This window comes from Podarcis raffonei, chromosome 6, assembly GCF_027172205.1.
Source record: "Podarcis raffonei isolate rPodRaf1 chromosome 6, rPodRaf1.pri, whole genome shotgun sequence".
Taxonomy (NCBI): Eukaryota; Metazoa; Chordata; class Lepidosauria; order Squamata; family Lacertidae; genus Podarcis; species Podarcis raffonei.
In genome coordinates, this window is record NC_070607.1 from 43,047,584 (window position 1) to 43,069,353 (window position 21,770).

Sequence of the window (21,770 nt, forward strand, 5' to 3'; positions counted from 1 at the left end):
CTGCCACTCTGCAGAATACCAAGTCACTGGAAGCCTTGATTGAAAACAGCAAAAATGTGCACTCAGATTCAAGCAGCTTTCATAGGAAAGAGCCAGACATGGTACAATGTCCATTTTACTCCTCCATGACTGTTCTACCATATGCACAGAACATATCATCAGGGTTGGGTGTGATGCACATGTAGGCCAAGCAAGACCCAGATAAGTAATGGTTAGGATCAAAAGGACCATATGACTAGTCTCAGATACACAAAGGGCCTTTGAGCTTGCAGTTTCTCAAAGAGTAGCTTTTCACATCACATGCCATACTGCTTTTGAAACTGGTGAGAATTTCAAGTGTATTTTGGTAATTATGGCAAGGGTGGAGAACCTGTAGCTCTCGACATATTGTTGGAGTCCAGGTCCTATCAGGCTAAGGCAGCATGTTCAAGCAAGCACTCCATATGGCATGGGGTTCCCGGTTTGTTTTTTTATGCCAAATGTAAAATAATCTCAACGGGTACATTTGTATACTTGGGAATGCTTAGAATATCTTAAGAAGACAGATTCATAGGTAGTGTTAACAACAACAAATAAAGGTAAAGGTAAAGGGACCCCTGACCATTAGGTCCAGTCGTGACCGACTCTGGGGTTGCGGCACTCATTTCACTTTATTGGCCGAGGGAGCCGGCGTACAGCTTCTGGGTCATGTGGCCAGCATGACTAAGCTGCTTCTGGCGAACCAGAGCAGCGCACGGAAACGCTGTTTACCTTCCCGCCGGAGCGGTACCTATTTATCTACTTGCACTTTGACGCGCTTTCGAACTGCTAGGTGGGCAGGAGCTGGGACCGAGCAACAGGTGCTCACCCCATTGCGGGGATTCGAACAAGCAACAAGAGGAACAGCCATTTTAGATCTGGTCCTAACCAATGTTGATGACCTGGTTAGTGGGGTAGAAGTGGAAGGATCATTAGGCGCGAGTGATCATGCTCTTCTGAAGTTTACTATACAGCGGAAAGGAGCAGCCAAGCATACTAGGACTCAATTTCTTCACTTTAAGAAAGCCGACTTCATAAAACTTAGGGAAGTGCTGGGTGAGATCCCATGGACAGTAATACTAAAAGGAAAGGGACTTCATGATGGCTGGGAGTTTGTTAAGAGGGAGATAGTGAAAGCACAACTTCAGGCAATACCAATGAGACGGAAACATGGAAGGTGCCTAAAGAAGCCAGGGTGGCGATCTAAAGAACTTTTAACTGAGTTAAGATTAAAAAAGGATGTGTACAAAAAATGGAAAAGGGGGGAAACCACCAAAGAGGAATTCAAACAAATAGCCAGCACGTGTAGACGCAAAGTCAGAAAAGCTAAAGCACAGAATGAACTCAGGCTTGCTAGAGAGGTTAAAAGCAACAAAAAAGGCTTTTATGGGTATGTTCATAGCAAAAGGAAGAACAAAGAAACAGTGGGGTCACTCAGAGGAGAAGATGGTGAAATGCAAACATTGGACACAGAAAGGGCTGAACTCCTCAATGCCTTCTTTGCCTCAGTCTTCTCCGATAAAGAAAATAATGCCTGAGCTGAAGAATTTGGAGCAAATGATTCAGCAGAGGAAACACAGCCCAGAATAACTAAGGAGATAGTACAAGAATACTTGGCTAGTCTAGATGTATTCAAGTCTCCAGGACCAGATGAACTGCATCCAAGAGTATTAAAAGAACTGGCAGATGTGATCTCAGAACCACTGGCAGTCATCTTTGAGAATTCCTGGAGAACAGGTGAAGTCCCGGCAGACTGGAGGAGGGCAAATGTTGTCCCTATTTTCAAAAAGGGGAAAAGAGAGGACCCAAATAATTACCGCCCAGTCAGTCTGACATCAATACCAGGGAAGATTCTGGAGCAGATCATTAAGCAAACAGTCTGTGAGCACCTAGAAAGGAATGCTGTGATCACCAATAGTCAGCATGGATTTCTGAAAAATAAGTCATGTCAGAATAACCTGATCTCGTTTTTTGACAGAATTACAAGCCTGGTAGATGAAGGGAACGCAGTGGATGTAGCCTACCTTGATTTCAGCAAGGCATTTGACAAGGTGCCCCATGATATTCTTGTAAAGAAGCTGGTAAAATGCGGTCTTGACTATGCTACCACTCAGTGGATTTGTAACTGGCTGACTGACCGAACCCAAAGGGTGCTCAAGAATGGTTCCTCTTCATCCTGGAGAAGAGTGACTAGTGGGGTGCCACAGGATTCTGTCTTGGGCCCGGTCTTATTCAACATCTTTATCAATGACTTGGATGATGGACTCAAGGGCTTCCTGATCAAATTTGCAGATGACACCAAACTGGGAGGGGTGGCTAACACCCCAGAGGACAGGATCACACTTCAAAACGACCTTGACAGATTAGAGAACTGGGCCAAAACAAACAAGATTAATTTTAACAGGGAGAAATGTAAAGTATTGCACTTGGGCAAAAAAAATGAGAGGCACAAATACAAGATGGGTAACACCTGGTTTGAGAGCAGTACATGTGAAAAGGATCTAGGAGTCTTGGTTGACCACAAACTTGACATGAGCCAACAGTGTGACGCGGCAGCTAAAAAAGCCAATGCAATTCTGGGCTGCATCAATAGGAGTATAGCATCTAGATCAAGGGAAGTAATAGTGCCACTGTATTCTGCTCTGGTCAGACCTCACCTAGAGTACTGTGTCCAGTTCTGGGCACCACAGTTCAAGAAGGACACTGACAAACTGGAACGTGTCCAGAGGAGGGCAACCAAAATGGTCAAAGGCCTGGAAATGATGCCTTATGAGGAACGGCTAAGGGAGCTGGGCATGTTTAGCCTGGAGAAGAGGAGGTTAAGGGGTGATATGATAGCCATGTTCAAATATATAAAAGGATGTCACATAGAGGAGGGAGAAAGGTTGTCTTCTGCTGCTCCAGAGAAGCGGACACGGAGCAATGGATCCAAACTACAAGAAAGAAGATTGCACCTAAATATTAGGAAGAACTTCCTGACAGTAAGAGCTGTTCGGTAGTGGAATTTGCTGCCAAGGAGTGTGGTGGAGTCTCCTTCTTTGGAGGTCTTTAAGCAAAGGCTTGACAACCATATGTCAGGAGTGCTCTGATGGTGTTTCCTGCTTGGCAGGGGGTTGGACTCGATGGCCCTTGTGGTCTCTTCCAACTCTATGATTCTATGATTCTATGATTCTATGAACCGCCGACCTTCTGATCAGCAAGTCCTAGGCTCTGTGGTTTAACCCACAGCGCCACCCACGTCCCACCAACAACAAATAGTGTGCTATAATTGCACACTAGAAACTAACTAGTACACTAACATTGCTAGCTGGACAGATCCACCTAAAATTACAGTATTCCTTCCAAGGCATTTGTTCTAGCCATGATCTGAGTTGGATGAATATTCAGGAATCTTCTGGCATCAAAATCTTTCCTGCATATTATCTACCCAATACAGCCTTAGAAAACAGAGAACTTAAAGTGATCTGTTATGGAATAAGCCTCTGTCTTTCACCAATGCAGCCACCACCATCATCCAGCATTCTGTAGTTGGTGTTTCTCCTTTGCTCCTTTTGACAATATCAAACGATGACACTTAAAAACAGCAAGCCTGTAAAGATGGTATGAGACAGTTTGATCATAATAATTTAGTATATTGTTTCTGTTAATATTTTTGTGTGCGTAAATCAGGTCACAGCCCCTTGTTTTAAGCTATGACCATCATAGACAAATATTAATAGAAACAAGACTAATAAATCTATAAAATAAAGTAAGAATTGGTTGTATCCAAAGAAGTTTTCCTGTTAGCGCCAAGACTTGCATGAACACTAGAACTTCCCCTCCCAACATCCTTCTCCCTGCAATCTCATCCAGAGGGCAGAGTGACCCTCTTGAAATATTATAGGGTAAGAAAGGGAGAGGAAGTTCTATTGTGCAGGCAGACGTCCATGCACTAATGGGATGACTTCATGGGTTGTATGTAGCCTTTAATCAACAGACTATGGTGTTACTGTATTGTTCACATACGAGATTGTTATTAGGCCTGTTTTATAGTTCTAAAGCAGTTTTTCCAAGACTTCACGTACTTCTTCTGGGTGATAATTCCAGGGTCCCACTCCACCCTGTAAAAGAAGAAATACCATTATGTCTCTGAGCAATTTCTAGGGAGGAGGATGCAGGTTGTACAAAAGTGATGCAATTAATTATGGATATTCCTCATCTTCATGAAAAGTATTTAGTGAGACAATATTTGACATCAGCTAATTACTTAACAATTAGATGTCAAAAATAGAATTCAAAATGGTTTGCAATTATACAAATACTGTATCTCCCAACTAAGTTATTGTTTTCCATCTCATGTGAGTTGAGAGGCAAAATTACACAAGTGATTACACTGGGAGAAAGGTTGAGAAATAAATTCAAGGAACTAAATAAATGCCATGCAGTGTTTTTTTTTTGTTAAGAAAAGCAGACTTGGACAGCTGTTGCTCTGAACAGATAAGCAGACACATCACCCTCCTGCATTTCCTTCAGGTTCAAGTCACTCCCAAACTGCTTTTTCTCCCACAAGGTCCCAGGTGCTTGTTCATCCTTACAAACAAGTACATGGAATCCCACAGGGAAAGGGGGAACTGAACTAGGTTTGGAAACCTTAAGCTGGAAGAGGGTTAAACACCTCTTTATCTCTAGTCTGCTCAGCTCAGAATGGCAACCCTCCAAACCTGATTTCCTTCACACATTTCCTTGCACATATTTACATGTAATGCATATTTTGCAACTATACAAGAGAAACACAATGTAGTTGCCAGGGTAGCTAACAGGGTGCCCTCCAGATTTTGTTGGACTAAAACTGCTGGGGTAAAACTTCTGGAGTCTTTTCTTGAAGGCACTACGCTGGTTACCCCTGCAGTAGACTACTGTATCTCTTTCTCTTTAAGGAGATTCAAGTTGCGGTTCTCATAGGATCAAATCTTGGTAAAGTTAATGATATTTAGAAACAGAGAGGTAAATTCAGGAGGCCTGCTAAGTTAAGGCAGATTCCACGTTAGCTCTAAAAGAAGACAATGCAATGGACGTAGTCTCCACTTTCATGAGAAGGTTCTTGGTTGACTCACACCAGGGTAGGAATTATTCCGTACCTTTTCTTAATAATATGATCTAAGGCACTCAGGCTACCCAGACCAACTATCATGTTGTGATACATGCTGTGCTGATTGCAAGGGTCCTACCAAACTAATAACATTTTATTACCTTGTAGATAATATTTCCTTTTTGAAGGACATAAAGCCTTTCTGGTAGAGCTGCATACTTGGAACTGCTTAGGTTCTCCATTGTGTCTACAACCACTGGACATGAGGGATTCTCTTTCAGTAGGACCTGTGCAGCCTGGATACGATCTTGGAGGGTTTGATGACTTTTAATTGCAATATTGTTCTTAAAAGCCCATCCATCTAAAGCAAACAGCATGATTAGGCTAATCATATAGCATCTAGTCATAGCAACATTTATTAATATCCTTCAGAACTGTAGAATTGTATGTTGGAGTATTAAGTTGGATAATAAAATTTATATTTTAATCCAGTTTTTACTGATTTATAAATGAGGCAAACTTGGCAAAAGGTGGTATTCAACTTAAGTTTTATTCGGAGTAGATCTATTAAAATTATTGAACCTAACTTTGCCATGTTTATTAATTTCAGTGGGTGCATTCTCAGTGAAACTTAGTTGAATACCACCCAAAGTATTTAAGTCCTCATTTTTAAAATGGATGTGGCTAACCAAGCACCCTAGTTTTGAACCATTTGTTTTGATTTTCAATACTGAGACCAAAAGGTTAACATATTTAGATGTATACAAGCACTTTCTTGCATCTTCTAATCCCTTTTAAGAAATTAACAAAACAGATACAGGGAATCTGTGACCTTCCAGATATTGTTGGACTACAACTCCCATCATCCCTGACCATTGACCATGGGGATCACTTGTTCCCTGTTCCTGAATTTAAAATATGCTATAGTAGTTTAATTACTATATGCTATGACAGAAATGAGGCACCTGAGGCCCAGGGGTGAGGGCAAATGTGGCCTTGCAGGCCTCTCTATCTTACCCTTAAAACTATCCCCAAGTGATATGCTCCTCACCAGCCCTGATTTGTACCCTCCTTGAGTGTTTTTGCTTAACTGGATAGAGGATAGAGAGGGATGTGTGAATGTGTGTAGAAATTACCCATAGTAATCTTACTTTACCTGAGGCATGAGCTTCTTCAATGTAGATTATAAGGAAATCTGCTGCAAATCTGAAGTCTTCGATGAGCTTCTTGAATTTGCCAAATTTGAACATAAATGAAGGTCAGGTACAGCTTCCGAATGCCAAGACCAAAGGCCTCGTTTCTGCAACAGACATAAGCAGTCTTCAAAGTGTAATGAAACTTACTATAATTCTAGTGTTTTCCTTAAAAAGTAAGTAAAGAGTTCTGCCACATTCCTTGTACACGCAGGACATCTAATATTTGATCCTATGGGAACTCAAACCTTGGGAGACAAGCAGGATTGCATTCTACTAATGTATCCCATTACAGCAAGGATTTCTGCTTGCACAATGGGACTTCCTCTGCTCCTCTGTGCAAACCCTGCACCCTCCGCAAATCTGTTCCATTGGGTTAGGGAAACCCATAGAATGCATTTAATGGGGGAGGGGGAGGAGAAGGGGATGGAACAATTGCCTTAGCTCTATGCCGGATTCCACACATACACTTTCCAGTATGCTAAGGGTGCTTCCATTTATCCTGCAACTCAAATGAGCCACCTACAACCTCATAGAATCATATAACTGAAGAGATGGAAAGGACCACAAGGGTCATCTTGTCCAACCCCAGAAATGCAGGAATCTTTTCACCAATGTGAGGCTTGAACCCATGACCCTGAGATTAAGCGTCTCATGCTCTACTGACTGAGCTAGCCATTATGATCTTCATGGTATCTGATAAGTTGTGGGTGAACATATCAGACGACACAGAGATTCTTCAAACAGCTCTTGTTTATTCACAGGCCAGGCCAGAACTGAAGGGTTCAGCCAGCCTGCTTATATAGAGCTCCACTACAATGCAACAGTAACAACTTTCTGTAACTATCCAATCACTGAACGTCACTTTCAATTCCTTATTTGCATATGTGGACCTGAGTGAAAACTATCTACAGTATCCCCCTGCTGGCTCAGGGTGAGAACTTCAGTACAGTGGTACCTCGGGTTACATATGCTTCAGGTTACATACGCTTCAGGTTACAGACTCCGTTAACCCAGAAATAGTACCTCAGGTTAAGAACTTTGCTTCAGGATGAGAACAGAAATTGTGCTCTGGAGGCGCAGCGGCAGCGGGAGGCCCCATAGGCTAAAGTGGTGCTTCAGGTTAAGAATAGTTTCAGGTTAAGAACGGGCCTCCAGAACGAATTAAATACTTAACCTGAGGTACCACTGTACATAACAGTATCACCCTTTCATGACAGTCTATGAAATATCTTTCTTTGGTTCTTATTCCAAAACACATTTTGCCTCAGTCATACTCGACAACCAAGAATGCGCAGACCATTGATTCCAAGTTTTGAGAATGTGCATATGCATGCTTTGACTTTTCTGTGCATTTTAAAGACAGTGCAGTTACTTATGAGAAAGTGCAGCTTAATGATTGAAGAGTATGTTGTAAGAGAGAGCAAAGTGTGTTTTGTGTTTGTTCTTTGTCCTGACAGTACATTTGGGCAACCTGGAGCTTTAGTAATCACTGTCTCTTTTCTAGACCCACATCATGTACTTAAAATAAATTCAATGCATTTTCAAAGCATATGGTTACCGGAAACTGTCATTTTCTCTCCTCCCTCTTGCCAGAACTACAATTCCTTACACCCTTACCAGTCCCCATAATTCTTTGAGGGAAGTTATGTGCTTTGAATGTATGGTCTGGATCTGACCAGGGAGAAGAGGGTCTGAGATCTGCTGCTGGAGTTCTTCTCAAGTCATTAATATGCACATGAAGGAAAGACCTTGCCATTTCACCACCCAATTTGTTCACAGTTAATTCCAGATAGCTATATCCGGCCTGAGTTGTTTTGTGCCTTTTGTAACCTTCCCCAATTTTCTAAATATGTTCTGGCTCAATTCAGGCTGCACACCCACCCACTTAATTATTGTTTAATGTGGTGTCTAAATTGTCAAACCATGATTCACGATAAGCTAACAGTACAGAATCAGAAACCATGTTTTGAAATGAGTTGCCAAACGGCAGTTTGTGTTAACACATACCAGGAGACCTTTAAAAATATTGAACTTACCATGCATGAAGTCCAGTATGTGACATATTTCCCCTCTAAAATCTACTAGAGGGGTGTTAGGAGCAGGACAGCCTTGAAACACTTCGTCTTCTAGCCTTTGCCATCTGACTTTCAAGACGAAGAGTAAGTACTGGAAACTGAAGAAAGTTGGACCCCAGTTTTCATAGTCGAAATTGGGGTTTCTTGCCATGCTGCTCTTTCCCCCTTGTTTCAAAATATATCTCTTCGTGGTAGCTGGGAATAAGATCAAGCAGATTTTACCAACAGCCGTAAAGAAGCACACTTCAAAGAGAATCCAGAATTTTTGCACAAATGTTCTGATTTTGAACATCTTGCCAGAATGAGAGACTGCTGTGTTGTGCAAAGTTGAGAGAGGGGGAAAGTAGATGAAGTAGCTTAGCTTTTGAACATGCATATGCAAGACTTCTGCTATTGGCTCACCAACTGCCATTCTAAAGGTTACGGTAAATGAAATGTTAATCAGAATAAATAATTTGCAGTTTCCAGGAATCAAGGGTGTATCCCTTCTGCTGTGCTGTAGGGTTTGTACTTGTTCCAATAGTATTCCGGTGCACCAATTATTACTGCTGGAAGATTCAGAACCAGGATCACATTTTAGAATGATTTAATTTGTTTGAACTGAGGAATATGAACAGGAATTACATTTTGTGTTTGTTTTTGAATCAGAATTCCTGACCCCCCCCCCCTTGACTTCTTTAAAAAAGTAAGTGTGGCCCTTGTGCATACCAGCTGTATGGCTAATTCCCATCTCCCTTTAATATCCTATTGCTATTTGTATTGTGCATATACGCTGCTGCACTTGCTCTCACAACAGCCACTGTTCCCATTTCACATATGAAAGCAGAATGCTTGAGGCTGTGTGGCAAGCGGGGGACTTCTGTTTACTTTTAACAGCTGGGCAATCCAACAAGCATAAAGATTAAGCAACAGGTAGAGTTTGGTCTATTGCGTCTCTGAACAACACGGTTGTGAAAGACGAGGGAGCTGCCGGGAAGAAAACAAACCTGTTTATCGGCGTCCCCCTGCTCAGTTCCCGCACATCTCTTTTGGAGCGAGCGTTTCTTCATCACTTTAAGGGAAGATGTAACAGTTTGCTCCGCCTTCAGGGGCTGAAAGCTTCCTAGCGAGATCATTAAGGAGGGTCGTGTGAAGACGGTACGGCGCTGCCCATCGGAGCAGAGAACGGGGATCTTGAAATCATGGTGCGAGAAGGAGGGAAAGAGGCTGTTTGAATGAGTAACCAGTTCAAGAACCTGCAGGCAGGAAGCCCTTGGAGCTTACTCCCAAGGGAGCATGCATAGGATTACAGTTTGTCCTTTACAGGCAGCTCTGCAAAAGGCAGAGCGGCAGCTTGGAAGGTTAACACATTTATTGTGGCACAAGCTTCCGCACCCCTAATCCCACCTGCCGCGACAAATCTGGGCTTTATAAGGCGCCCGGTGCCAACTGGAGGCGCTGCTCGCTTTCTCTTTAAAGGGAGGGGACAGGAGAGCGACAGAGAGACGCGCCGGTCGGCTCGGGCCTCTTAAAGGGCGTCCTGTCTCTTTAAGGAGGAGAAAAGTTAAAGCAGCCGCCGAGCGCTTGCCGTTTCCGGCAACACAGGCCCTCGGTACGTAGCGTCCCTTCTTTGGCACCGGGAGGTAGTGACCGCGGCGCCGCCTCGTGGAGTGGGTGGGTGGGAGAGGGCCCACCCTGCGGCCTGGCCCAAGGGGAGGCTTCACACGTTAGGGGGAAAGAGAGAGACCCGTGTCTGCGCGGGTGGAACACCACCCCCTTGCCGGCTCCCTGGCGCGCAGACCCCACGTTCGAATGATGCAGCCGGGGGCTTATTCATTGCGCCCAAATAGGACCGCAGGGAAGGGAAGCGATGGCTGCTGCCCCTCTCTTCCCGCCATAAGAGGCATCTCTTAATGCTGCTGGGTCCCTCCTTCGTGTCCTTTAACCGCCTTAGCAGTGCCAAGGGTGGGTTTTCTCCCTCGCAGCCACGTTTATGGCATTAAATATGGAAGCGGCGGTGATTTGCATGGAACCGGGAAGTGATTTGGGGCTGACCTATAGATAGGTAACGAGCGCAAGGCTGCTGGTTACATCAAGGCTTGTCTCTTGCTACGTCTTCAGTCTCCATGTAATAAAAGCGTATTTGCTTGGAAGTTAGCTTCATGGGTTCCCCAAAAGCACTTCAGGGTTGGCTTTTGGGGGGGCCCTCTTAGGCACTGGGTAGTTTTTTCTTTCCCTGCTGGAAGACTGCAGTGGCCAGAATACTTGCCTGCCTGCTTTCCCATACCTTGACCACTACAGATTTCCAGTAGGATATTCCGTCAGCAACCTTAGGACTTGAAAGATAAAGCAGCACGAAACTGCTTCTGAGGAAATGCCCCTAGATTTTGTGTACGTGGTGTAAGAAGCGGCAAAAGCACCAGGAAAGATACTGGGGGGCTAATGCTACTGTAACAGTACCTCTGGGGCTGTGACCACATAGTAAGACAGCCAGGGCAACCGCCGCTGTATGGCTCTGGCAGCTTTTCACCACACCACAGTAAATCACCAAAGAGAATCATTGGCAGTGGTGCATATTTGTGGGGCATTTGACATGCTTACAGATACAGTGCAGCCTTCATCCTGGTGTTTGTGACTTTTTGTTGCCTTGCATAAGGCAAAGATGACTAATATATTATTAAAAAAGAACATTAGGAATCACATTTGAATTTCTAGCAGACATCAAGTTGCTTTTTTGTTTGTGTGATTCAGGCCTTAGACTTTTGAGTTTGTTTTTTGTAATCTAGTTTATTATATTAATTGCCAGAAAGGTATTTGCACCCAGGTTAGTTGGCTTGTGTGTTTCTATTTAAAAAGCTGTAGTAAGGAGGGATTGCTTTCCTTTTCCCCTGTTATAGTCTGCCTGAGCTATTTGCGATCCTCGGATGAAGGGCGGTATAGAAATTTAGTAAATAATAGTAATTCTGCCCGTTATATCCGTATTTATATCATTCTCCTTATTGCTTGTAGCAATCTGGATGAAGTGGACTAATCCTGTTGGGAGTCTATCTGAAGGTTTCTTCAGATTTCCAGGATGTTTCATAGATTCCAGAGCTCTGTGATTCAGTTTTGTCAATATGTGAATAATAGAGTTCCATTTTTAATCTGAAATTGTATTTAACCTGCTTCATGTTTTCCAGCTATTATTCACTTCTGAGCACTTCGTTGAGACATTGGTGCATGAATGGCAACTGTGGATGACCTAAAGTTTCATGGTAACTTATAAAATTACACTTAAAGTCTCTGAATTATTCTGCAGTATGTGCAGGGGGGCATTGCATTAATACCACTTATATAATTAATCCATGTTTCATAATGCACAGTCTTGTGAGCTCAACATTACTGCTGATAGTTTTAAAAGCAGCGTTTATCAGTTATGGAACTGAGCTCAGTTGTCTCTACATAATGGGAATATTATGGGAAAAGTGATAGAGCATTTTGCACATGAAGAGTGCATTAAGTAATAGCTTAAAGTTCTGCCAATTTGCTAGGTGCTTATTCTAATTAGGACTGAAAGCCCAGTTACAGTTCCTACAGTTAGGTAGTATGCCACTGGTTCAAATGTATAGAAAGCCAACAGTTACAGCAGACGAGTTGGAGGAGTGACTCCTTTTAGAGCTTGCCATTGGTGAAAATTGCAGTAGATGTGAACTGTTTCTGTTCTGGCAATCTACTGCTGTTCTAATTACTTAAAATGTGTGTGGGTTTATACCATTTGTATTAATTTGTCTTCTGCACTTATTGATTTATGTTTCTGTGCTGCTCCCCTTTCAATAAGCACTAGTTCAAATAGCTTTTCTGTCTAGTGAACTCAGCCCTAGGGTGTAAATTCAGGTCTGCCATCAGCTGGTGTGCAGGAGGTAGACCAGCAGCACATCTTACTCAAAAAAAACACCAAAATCTTTGCAACATAATGATGGGAGAGCCCTACTAATTTCATACAGTTGCATGCCCTGACAGTTAGCAATGTGAAAATCAAAACTTTATTGGAATGATTTGTTTTTCAGAATTTGATGATGCAGCCAATTTGTTGGCAGCAAATCCGGATGCTGTCACAATAAGCATTGATGAACCAGCTGAGAAACCAAAAACGAAGCACGGACATCTGCAAGATTCTGGGAGAGAGGAGGATGATGAGCTATTGGGGACAGATGATTCTGATAAGACTGAGGTTAGAGGACAATGTAAAGATATTTTCTGACAAACTGATTTTCCTCCTCAAGCTTTTAATTAGTACAACAGCTATTTTAAATAAATTGAATATGTTGTGTGTAAATAGCAGCAGAAGCCACTCGGGGTAGTCATCTGTGAGAAGGAGAAAACATAAGATAGTCCTTGGCCAGGCTTCTCTGTAGCAAAAAGATTGTATTCCTGAGAAGTTTAATACCCCAGACAGGGTGTTCGATGGGTAGGCACAGTATTGGAAGATAGCTCATGGGGTGTAGGTTGGAATGGGGATAGGAGAGCTTTTTTGTTATCATTATTCACTTGCTGTTTTCTCTGTTAGCCCTGAGCTGGTTTGTGAAAGTGCTCTCATACTTGTTACAATCTCAGGTGGTAAGCACTACCTTAATGCTTTGGGGCACTTGTATATGTAAGCAGATATTTAAGAAAAATAATTAACTTCAGAATATTCCCTGTGAAAACTGTTCTACATGGCTTGTTGGTACCCTTTTATTAAATTGCTTTCTATTGAATTTCTTTCTTTCTAGCCACTGGAAGATTTGTTCAGTGGCAATACTTTCCCCGCTTTGACCAGAGGTGTGTGAATCCTCTGTAGTACTGTGTGTGGCTTTCCCACAGGACTGCAAATTGGAAGGGATTATATACAGCACATATAACAGGCAGTGATGAAATAGATACTTCCTGAGTGGAGTGGCTAGAGTTGACTGAAGGATACGGGGTTGGTACCAGGTTGTCCTAACCTGTGGCCAGTGGCCTGACAATACCACACACACTGTTTCAGAAAGATGGGCTTGGAGAATTAGCAGGGTGGTAACAATAATATATTTGGCATACATTTTGCTGAAAATTCTTCTTCCAAGTTGTCTTTTCCCACTTTGCTCAAATATATTTTCAATTCCTATGAGTTAAAAAGACCTGCCTGTTAAAATGACACACTAATATTGAATTAGCAATCTTTTTCTCTTCTTCTAAAATTTCAGTTGCTTGCTGGACAGAAGAAAAGTGCCCCATTCTGGACATTTGAGTATTACCAAACATTTTTTGATGTCGATACATACCAGGTTTGTAATTTGCAGTAATGTCTCTATTAAGGCACCATGCACAAGTATCTTCAGCTTGCTTTTTTGTGCATAGCAGAGCTGGTAGTGGATACTATCTGCAACTGTTCAGAGTTCATCATGTTTCCATATTCACAGGTCTCCAAACAAAAAAAAGTACAAATGAGTCATTCTTTTTGAAAATGTATCTGGCCTGTTGCCTCTCCCTGCCCCTTGAAATTGCCAATACCAATCGATGCATGTGTGATTACTACTTTTGTAGCACTATTATAATACTTATCAGCAGAGTTTGCTGTGCCCTTCAGTCTCTGGAGTTCTGTCCACAAATGCAACCTGTTATTCAAAGTGCCGCATGCTTGCACCCTTTACTAGTGTGTGCTGAGTCATCAAATTTCAATGGCAGCTCAACTGTGGATGTTAACGATGGAAATAATAGGATGAGTGTTATGCAGCAATATAAGAAGTAGGTGGGGAGGAGGGATAAGCAAACCATTCTTACAACTAAAGCAAGAAGAAAATACAGAGGGGATATGCAGACAACTGTGCCATTTCAAGCACTCAAAGCAATTATCTAGTTCAGATGTCACAATAATTTAATTAAATAATTTAATTAAAATCATTTATCTTCAGTCAAATGTTTTGTATTACTTTTATTAGGTCCTCGACAGAATCAAAGGTTCTGTTTTTCCAGTACCAGGGAAAAACTTTGTAAGACTGTATATTCGAAGTAATCCAGATCTTTATGGTACGTGCAAATGCTAAAATTGTCATGAAAGAACTTAATTTTCCCCCAACACTGGGTCAGTCAGTCAGAATAAATGATCTTTTGCTTTTGTTTCCATTAAGGTCCCTTTTGGATATGTGCCACATTAGTCTTTGCCATTGCTATCAGTGGCAACCTTTCAAAGTTTTTCATCCATCTGGGCAAACCTGATTTCCATTATGTGCCTGAATTCCGAAAAGGTTTGTGTTAAAAGCTGTATTCCAAATACATTTGAGTTCCTGGTGGTTCACTGTTCTAGCTAAGATAACAGAAGAAGAAATTTAAGATAGTTAGCCACCATATAAAAGGTTTTGTTCCGAAGTACATGGCAGTTCAAGATACTAAGTTCCTCACCAAACTAGAAGCAAGGAAGAGGCTGTAGATATGGTGTGTATAATATTGCCTGACCTAGACTGAGAGCTTAGGCAAGTGAAGACAGGAATGGCTTAGGGAGCAGCCAGGCAGATCTGGGTGACCATAGGAGAAAGCATGTATCAGGTAATTGCTCTTAGTTATGTATGGCTGTTGTGTTATAGAGGCTCCGTAATTTTGGCAGCCTAATTCAGTGTTCCATTCCTCTTACTGAGTGACAGAGATAACAGAGGCATATTTTAAGGTGTGTCAATATGCAGCCCAGGGCAGCCTGTGAGACCTGATTTCAAAAGGTTAACTGCTGCCAGATGATTATAATAATTATATTATTATATTATTATAATAATTATCAATTAATCAATTATCAATCAAACACAGAGTAATGCAGCCAACTGTTATGTAGTTTTAATTTACATCCTTTGAGGTCAGTATTTCTATGATGTGATAGCCTTGATTATTTTGCTGTGATTCTGAATGCTGAAATAAATCTCTTTACAGTGTCCATAGCTGCTACAGCCATCTATGCATATGCTTGGCTAGTTCCTCTAGCTCTCTGGGGATTTCTTATGTGGAGAAACAGTAAAGTTGTGAACATTGTATCCTACTCATTTCTTGAGATTGTGTGCGTTTATGGCTATTCACTTTTCATTTATATTCCAACAGCGGTAAGTTCAATATAAAGAATTCCTGAGTATATGAAGAGTCTTGAGGAAGTGCTGAATAAATTGTTTTGATTTTTTTAATAATATAAACAGATCAATACAGATGGTTGACATTTTTTTAATAAGATATTTATTGAAATTTTCCACTTTAATACATTAAAAAATCAAAAAAGAAAAAACAAAAAAAGTTAAAAACACATAAAGTTTACAATCCTTATTTTTCTATAACATATTTCCCTGACCTCCCCACACCTCCCCTTCTTATATTCCAATTCAAATTGTTAGTTCAACAAGTTCTTATCCCCAATTTTTGACCTTTTTCTATTTAGTTCATTTTTTAAAAAAGCCAATTTTACCTTATAAACATCAATATTTATATATCAATACTCATTCTTAAAACCTCTTTCTAAAGTCGACCCAAATTCCCTTCCACAACTTCCCCAATTTTCATACGAATAGCAAAACAGAGTAAAAGCAAAAACAGATTGTAATTATGCACCCTTTGGACCCCCAAACTCCACCCCCCCCTTTCCCGGTTTCAATCCCCAACAAATGTCCATCAGTCTTAATCTACTATCAGCCTGGAGATCTCACGTCCGAGGCTCTTAATTCTCTCTCAATTCCTCTCTGCCGGTTTTTTTGATAGTCCTTAATATTAAACACCAGATCTCGGAGAAGCTCTAGCCGAATGCGATCCATGTTTCTTCCAGCCAGACCTCCATACTTAAAAGTGGAGCCCGAATCTTGTTTCTTGCTCCTTTCAAGTCCAAATGTCCCCAAAGCTCCAACTTCCACCTTAATCAGATTTGTAATCCTTGGATCTTCAGATCTCCACATAAGGAGATCTCTCCGTTCTTCAATCTCCCATTCAAACCAGATTTTCAACATCAAGTTCTTATTTTCCTTTGTAGCCATCATGTCAGGCCTCTGGCTCTCCTTTGTCATCTGCAGCATTACAGCTCCTCCTTCCTTTTCCTCAGGAACAACATATATCTCTTTCTCCACACTCTCAAAGTTCTCAAGTTTCTCTTCTTGTCCAGCTGCATGGACTTCCTGAGTCAAGTCCGTATCAAATTCAATGAGTTTATTTACTGTTAAATCCAGAGTTGCAACATTTGTAGCCAAAACATCAATTTGGCCTTGTAACTTTCCCAAGAGAACAAAAACTCTGTCCAATTTAGCATGTATTTTCCCTCCTTCAGCCATTCTTGTAATGTCCCAAAACCCCCTCTAGAGGGATTTTGGTTACTTAAAATTCCTTCCAGTTCAAATCCAAAAGTCAAGTTAGTTTGTATCAATTCTTCCTTGTTTTCAACAAATTATAACCAAATTGTAACAAATATAACCAGCAGAGACAACAGAAACAAAGTTCTCTTTTTCAGTCTTGACAGCTAATTTGACAGCTGTCAAACTCTTCAATACCTCTTCAACAGGCTCTCTCGCGGATCACTCCCGGGTCCGGGGGGGTGGCACTTCAGCTCCCAAAATTGGCTGTTATCCTCCAGTAAAATTACTTATACTGCCAAATTGTGAAATTAATGTCTTTTGCCCAATAAACAAGAAAAAATTCTCTCGACCTTAGTTAGCTGATCCTTGCTTTAGATTATTTACAAGACGGGGAGACGGACTTCCTGTTTGCGCCTTCCCCGATCGTGCCTAATTAAAAAAAAAAATTCTTTGTAAATCCAATTTCCGTACTACTCACGGGTTGTTGCTTTTAATGCCCAATTGTTCACAAGAAGAAGTCAGCGCTCTCCGACCATGGCATGCGGCTTCACTCCGCAGGAGAAGCAGTCGACTCTCAGCACCGCGCCGCTCACCCCGTCCCCCGTTCCGAAGCCTTTAAAAAGGCTCCTTCGCGGGTCGGGGGGGTGCAAATGGTGCCCGCCAAGTCACCAAGTTCACAGGCTTCACCGCCTGTGATTTCTGAGGGTCCCCGCGTCGCCGCGGCAAGACCCAACTCCTGCGGAGCCGATTCCCTCCGGAGCTCGGAGGGAATCCGCCATTAGCCGATGGCGCTAACCCGGAAGTCCAGATTGTTGACATTTTATATGGGAAGTTTAGATGAGAAATCCATGCATGGCCTTCTTAATACACCTTGGAAATACTGGACAAAATTCACTGAGATTTGCCCTAAACTGCAGAAATGTGCATACATAATTTAATCTGAACTAAGGAAGGGATGCTTCTTGCTGTTCCCTCCAGCTGTTATGCGCATGGATTCCATGCACTATGCTGTTTCATGTGGCTACACTGAGGAATACTTTTCTGTAGGGCTGCTGCTTGAACATGGGTGCTATCTGAGATGCTGTTGGAATCTTTTGACAGATCCTTTTTTTTTTGAGACCCCCTTAGTTGACAAATGAAACAAAAAAATTGTGTATCGAGTATCATCAGTATCTTAACTTGTTGAAGGAAGGGAGGGATTGATGGTGGATTTTGGATAGTAGCAATGCAGAGTATTTTCCTGGAAATAGCCATTGCCTACTGTTCACTACAGGGACGCGGGTGGCACTGTGGATTAAACCACAGAGCCTAGGACTTGCCGATCAGAAGGTCGGCAGTTCGAATCCCCGCGACGGGGTGAGCTCCCGTTGCTTGGTCCCTGCTCCTGCCAAACTAGCAGTTTGAAAGCAAAGTGCAAGTAGATAAATAGGTACCACTCCGGCAGGAAGCTAAACGGCATTTCCGTGCGCTGCTCTGGTTTGCCAGAAGCGACTTAGTCATGCTGGCCACATGACCCGGAAGCTGTACGCCAGCTCCCTTGGCCAATAAAGCGAGATGAGTGCCGCAACCCCAGAGTCGGTCATGACTGGACCTAATGGTCAGGGGTCCCTTTAACTTTACCTTACTGTTCACTACATATGCATCATTGTGTACTGTATTGTGGGCCACAGTTCTAGATTATGTCTTGAAGAGCAGCCAATTTATAACTTTACTCAGTATTGAGTTCAAGACATTGATTATATATAGAAACCGTTTGTGGGTGCTCTTACTAATTTTCTCATTAAAATCCAGAAAATTCTTTTTCTGTAAGATTTTATCTGATTCAAACCAGCAAAACTAGAACTGCATTTCCTTTCTTTTTCTTTACAGATATTGTGGATTATTCCGCAGAAAGCTCTCAGATGGGTTTTGGTGGTATTTGCTTTGTGCCTTTCAGGATCTGTCTTAGTGATGACATTTTGGCCTGCTGTTAGAGATGACAACCGAAGGATTGCCGTGGCTACAATTGTGACTGTGGTCCTTCTCAATGCCTTGCTTGCTGTTGGTTGCTTGGTATGACAGCTGTTTCCTAACTTTTCAATAGTTTTTTCTTAGGTCAGTTTTCATGAACAGTTAAAAGCTTCACCTATGGAGACCTTTATTCATGGAGAAAATCTGCAATCCACACAAATAAATGTGGTTGTACTTAAACTCTAGAAATGGGTAGCATTTTAAAAATAGGATTTCTGTACCAAGTCATGTCTACAAATGTCTATCAGTGACTGGCTTAAAAGCTGTTTAAGTGGCTAAGTGTTCCTATATTGGAGTAGGGTATAAAACCAGTATGTTGAACATGCTTAAATCCCATGCCTTGAGCACTTACTTGCTTGTGTAAACCTTTTTGGCTTTTTTTCATATAATTAATTGATGCTGTAATCTGTTTTTGTTTCATTTGTTCACTAAATCAATATAGTCGGTATTGCAGTCATCTTTTAAAATCCAGTGGTAAAGCTAATGGTTGTATTACATCTTCCCTGCCCACATAAGCAATACAAATGTAAAAAGTGCAGTATAAAGGTTAACTTGTGATATTCGTAATATACTATTGTCCCTTCTTCTCACCTTCCCCAATAATGTAGGCATACTTTTTTGATGCCCCTGAACTGGATGTTGTTATGCCAACTACTGCACTTCCACAAAATGTAACAATAAGAGCAATAAAGGAACAGTAACAAAGGTAAGTATTTCAAAAGTTACGCCTTATGTTGGTGGTCTTGCTATAACTTGCTTCAATTTAAGCAGTGATGCTTGTTGGGTCGAATTCTATGTTAAGTGTGCCTGGGTTCTCAGGTGGGTCTTCTACTTACATCCTTGCTTGCTGTGCTTGTGCCACAGCAGCTGTGATGACACCCTGCACAAGGCAAGTGTGGCACTGCTGGACAAATTAAGCAGCCTTTTAATTCCCCTCGCCATCATGAATGAATTTCAGCAACTCACCTATGCGGGGAAAACTCAATATATGCGCCTGGAGACACCAGTAGGATAGAGGCAAAATGCCCCTAGTAGCCCTGAACCTTAAAAATCAATTTTGCCCACAACTGCACAGTATCTTGTGATGATTCTTGGTCACAGTGAAGTGTGAGAAAATGCTGTAAACCCACTTATCACTCCCCACCCTCCCATTTAGACAAAGTACATCTGACAGTTCTCTACATGATAGCATACCGAGGCAGTCATGTTTAATTAGCTAACAGGCTTGCTTCAGTGCTTATCTGTATCCTTCTGGGTGCATTTCATGGATATGATCATTTTTTGTTACCGGATGAGTATTTCTACAGATTAGAATTAGAACTGGAATACATGAGGGCCTGCATCCAAAATCTGAATATGTTCTATTAAAATAAAAATGGACCTGTGCAATGTATCTGGTACAATTAAAACACATTAGCAAAACTGCAACAAAACTAAGAAGTGCTTCAGAACAAGGACAAATGCAGGTTTACAGGTTTTTCTCTTCTTTCTAAGTTTTTTATTCTGGACAAATTGTGTAGACAGTAGCAAAGATGCTCTAGAACTTGATATCTTCAGCATTCTGTATTTTAGATTCATAATACTAACTTGCATGTCTTGCCCTCCTCAGATATATATTTCTTCATCTGTGGGATATTGCTTTATTGGGGCTTTCCCATATTGAAAAAAAGAAAACCCAAAAGATCTGAAAAGAAGCATCAGCGAAAGCCAAAAGTTCTTAATGACACATCAGCAGAACCATCTAAATTCATAGTACCTCACCCTTGAATGATCAACTAGTAATGGACTTAGCTGAAATTCTGCTCTGTTGAAGCAAAAGATTTAAAAAAGGTTTCAGTTCAGTGGAATCAATTTCACCTGGAGATTTGAATCCTAAAAATTTCAGCGGTAGATTTAAACCCTAATAATTTATTGTTTTTTTATTTTCTGTATAATTCTTGTTTTGTCATCAAATAAAAATGACTCAAAATGCCACCATTTCTAAATATTTCTTCCCAAAAGCCTGTATATTTTGCTGTATTTATAATACATCATCAGCATCCACAGGATTTTTGGGGGAGGATGGGAGCATATGCATACAAACATAGTTATAGCTGACTAAGTTTTGCTCAGAAAAGACCAATTTAAATTAGTGGACCCAAGTTAGTCATGTTCATTCATTTCAGAACGTCTAAGTGGGACTAACATTGGATACAAACCATAATATTTTTATGAGTTTGTGGATCCCAGCCCTCTATAATCCCTGGACCCAGCAGGTGTTAGATTTAATCAAGGCTTGTGTGTTAAGCTGAGTGCTAGACACTTCTGATTCCTGGATGCAGCAAGTGTCAAAAGCTAATTAAGCAGTCCTGGGCGATGAGCCATTAAGAGGACCAGGGATCAAAGTGCTTGTTGTGCTAGATTGGCAAAAGGTGGGCCTTCCCTCCTTCAACAGATAAAGCCAGTTTAGAGGAGTTAGGAAGGCTGTAAGCTGGAGAGACAGCGAGGTGGGTGGGAGAGCAATGTTTGATGTCTGTCTGAATCCAAGGCTGTGACTATGAGAGAAGACCCTTTTGGGGGTTCTGCTGTGAGCCCCTCCATCGTAGGCTCAGGTTGTATATATGTGTAAATAAACCATATATCATAAAGACACCACAGTCTCTGCTGTGTCTCATTTCCAAAAGGAAACATGGACCCCGGGCAAGCGCATGGAACCCTTGGGATCTTGCACCGCTCAGAGATTGGGGTGGCATGCAACTATATATACCAGGGCCAGCCCACCCATGAGACCAGGTGAAGCAACCACTATTTGTTGACTGCAAGGGTGAAAGTCAACCTAGCAGTTCAAAAGCACATCAAAAGTGGAAGTAGATAAATAAGTACCGCTCCGGTGGGAAGGTAAACGGTGTTTCCGTGCACTGCTCTGGTTCGCCAGAAGCGGCTTAGTCATGCTGGCCACATGACCCGGAAGCTGTACGCCAGCTCCCTCGGCCAATAAAGCGAGATGAGCGCCGCAACCCCAGAGTTGTCCACGACTGGACCTAATGGTCAGAGGTCCCTTTACCTTTAAGGGTGACAGAACCAGCACATGAAGGTCGCAGACTGGGCTCGTATTAAACAAGAAATTGGACATTCACTG

The 21,770-nt window shown here is 41.8% G+C and overlaps 2 protein-coding genes across 6 annotated transcripts; one reads left to right on the top strand and one right to left on the bottom strand.

Annotated features, from left to right (window-relative positions):
* Positions 1-3,938: 3,938 nt before the first annotated feature.
* Positions 3,939-9,442, bottom strand: DIO1 (iodothyronine deiodinase 1). Of its 2 annotated transcripts, XM_053392394.1 has the most exons (5): positions 9,344-9,442; positions 8,319-8,552; positions 6,243-6,386; positions 5,248-5,447; positions 3,939-4,118 (listed from the first exon to the last, which is right to left on the bottom strand). In XM_053392394.1, the coding sequence occupies exons 2-5, from the start codon at positions 8,506-8,508 to the stop codon at positions 4,053-4,055; spliced, it is 600 nt and encodes a 199-aa protein (XP_053248369.1). In that variant the 5' UTR covers positions 8,509-8,552; positions 9,344-9,442; the 3' UTR covers positions 3,939-4,052. The 2 variants fall into 2 exon arrangements, with proteins under 2 accessions (XP_053248369.1, XP_053248368.1); XM_053392393.1 differs by lacking the exon at positions 9,344-9,442 and having other exon boundaries at positions 8,319-9,038.
* Positions 9,443-9,451: 9 nt separating this feature from the next.
* YIPF1 (Yip1 domain family member 1) lies at positions 9,452-21,283 on the top strand. Of its 4 annotated transcripts, none has more exons than XM_053392390.1 (10): positions 9,452-9,541; positions 11,516-11,590; positions 12,383-12,546; positions 13,541-13,621; positions 14,276-14,363; positions 14,465-14,581; positions 15,252-15,418; positions 18,512-18,694; positions 19,261-19,358; positions 20,262-21,283. In XM_053392390.1, exons 2-9 carry the CDS (start codon positions 11,560-11,562, stop codon positions 19,351-19,353), a joined length of 924 nt encoding a protein of 307 aa, XP_053248365.1. In that variant the 5' UTR covers positions 9,452-9,541; positions 11,516-11,559; the 3' UTR covers positions 19,354-19,358; positions 20,262-21,283. The 4 variants fall into 4 exon arrangements, with proteins under 4 accessions (XP_053248365.1, XP_053248364.1, XP_053248366.1 ...); XM_053392389.1 differs by lacking the exon at positions 9,452-9,541 and adding an exon at positions 9,852-9,948; XM_053392391.1 differs by lacking the exon at positions 9,452-9,541 and adding an exon at positions 10,032-10,301.
* The last annotated feature ends 487 nt before the right edge of the window (positions 21,284-21,770 follow it).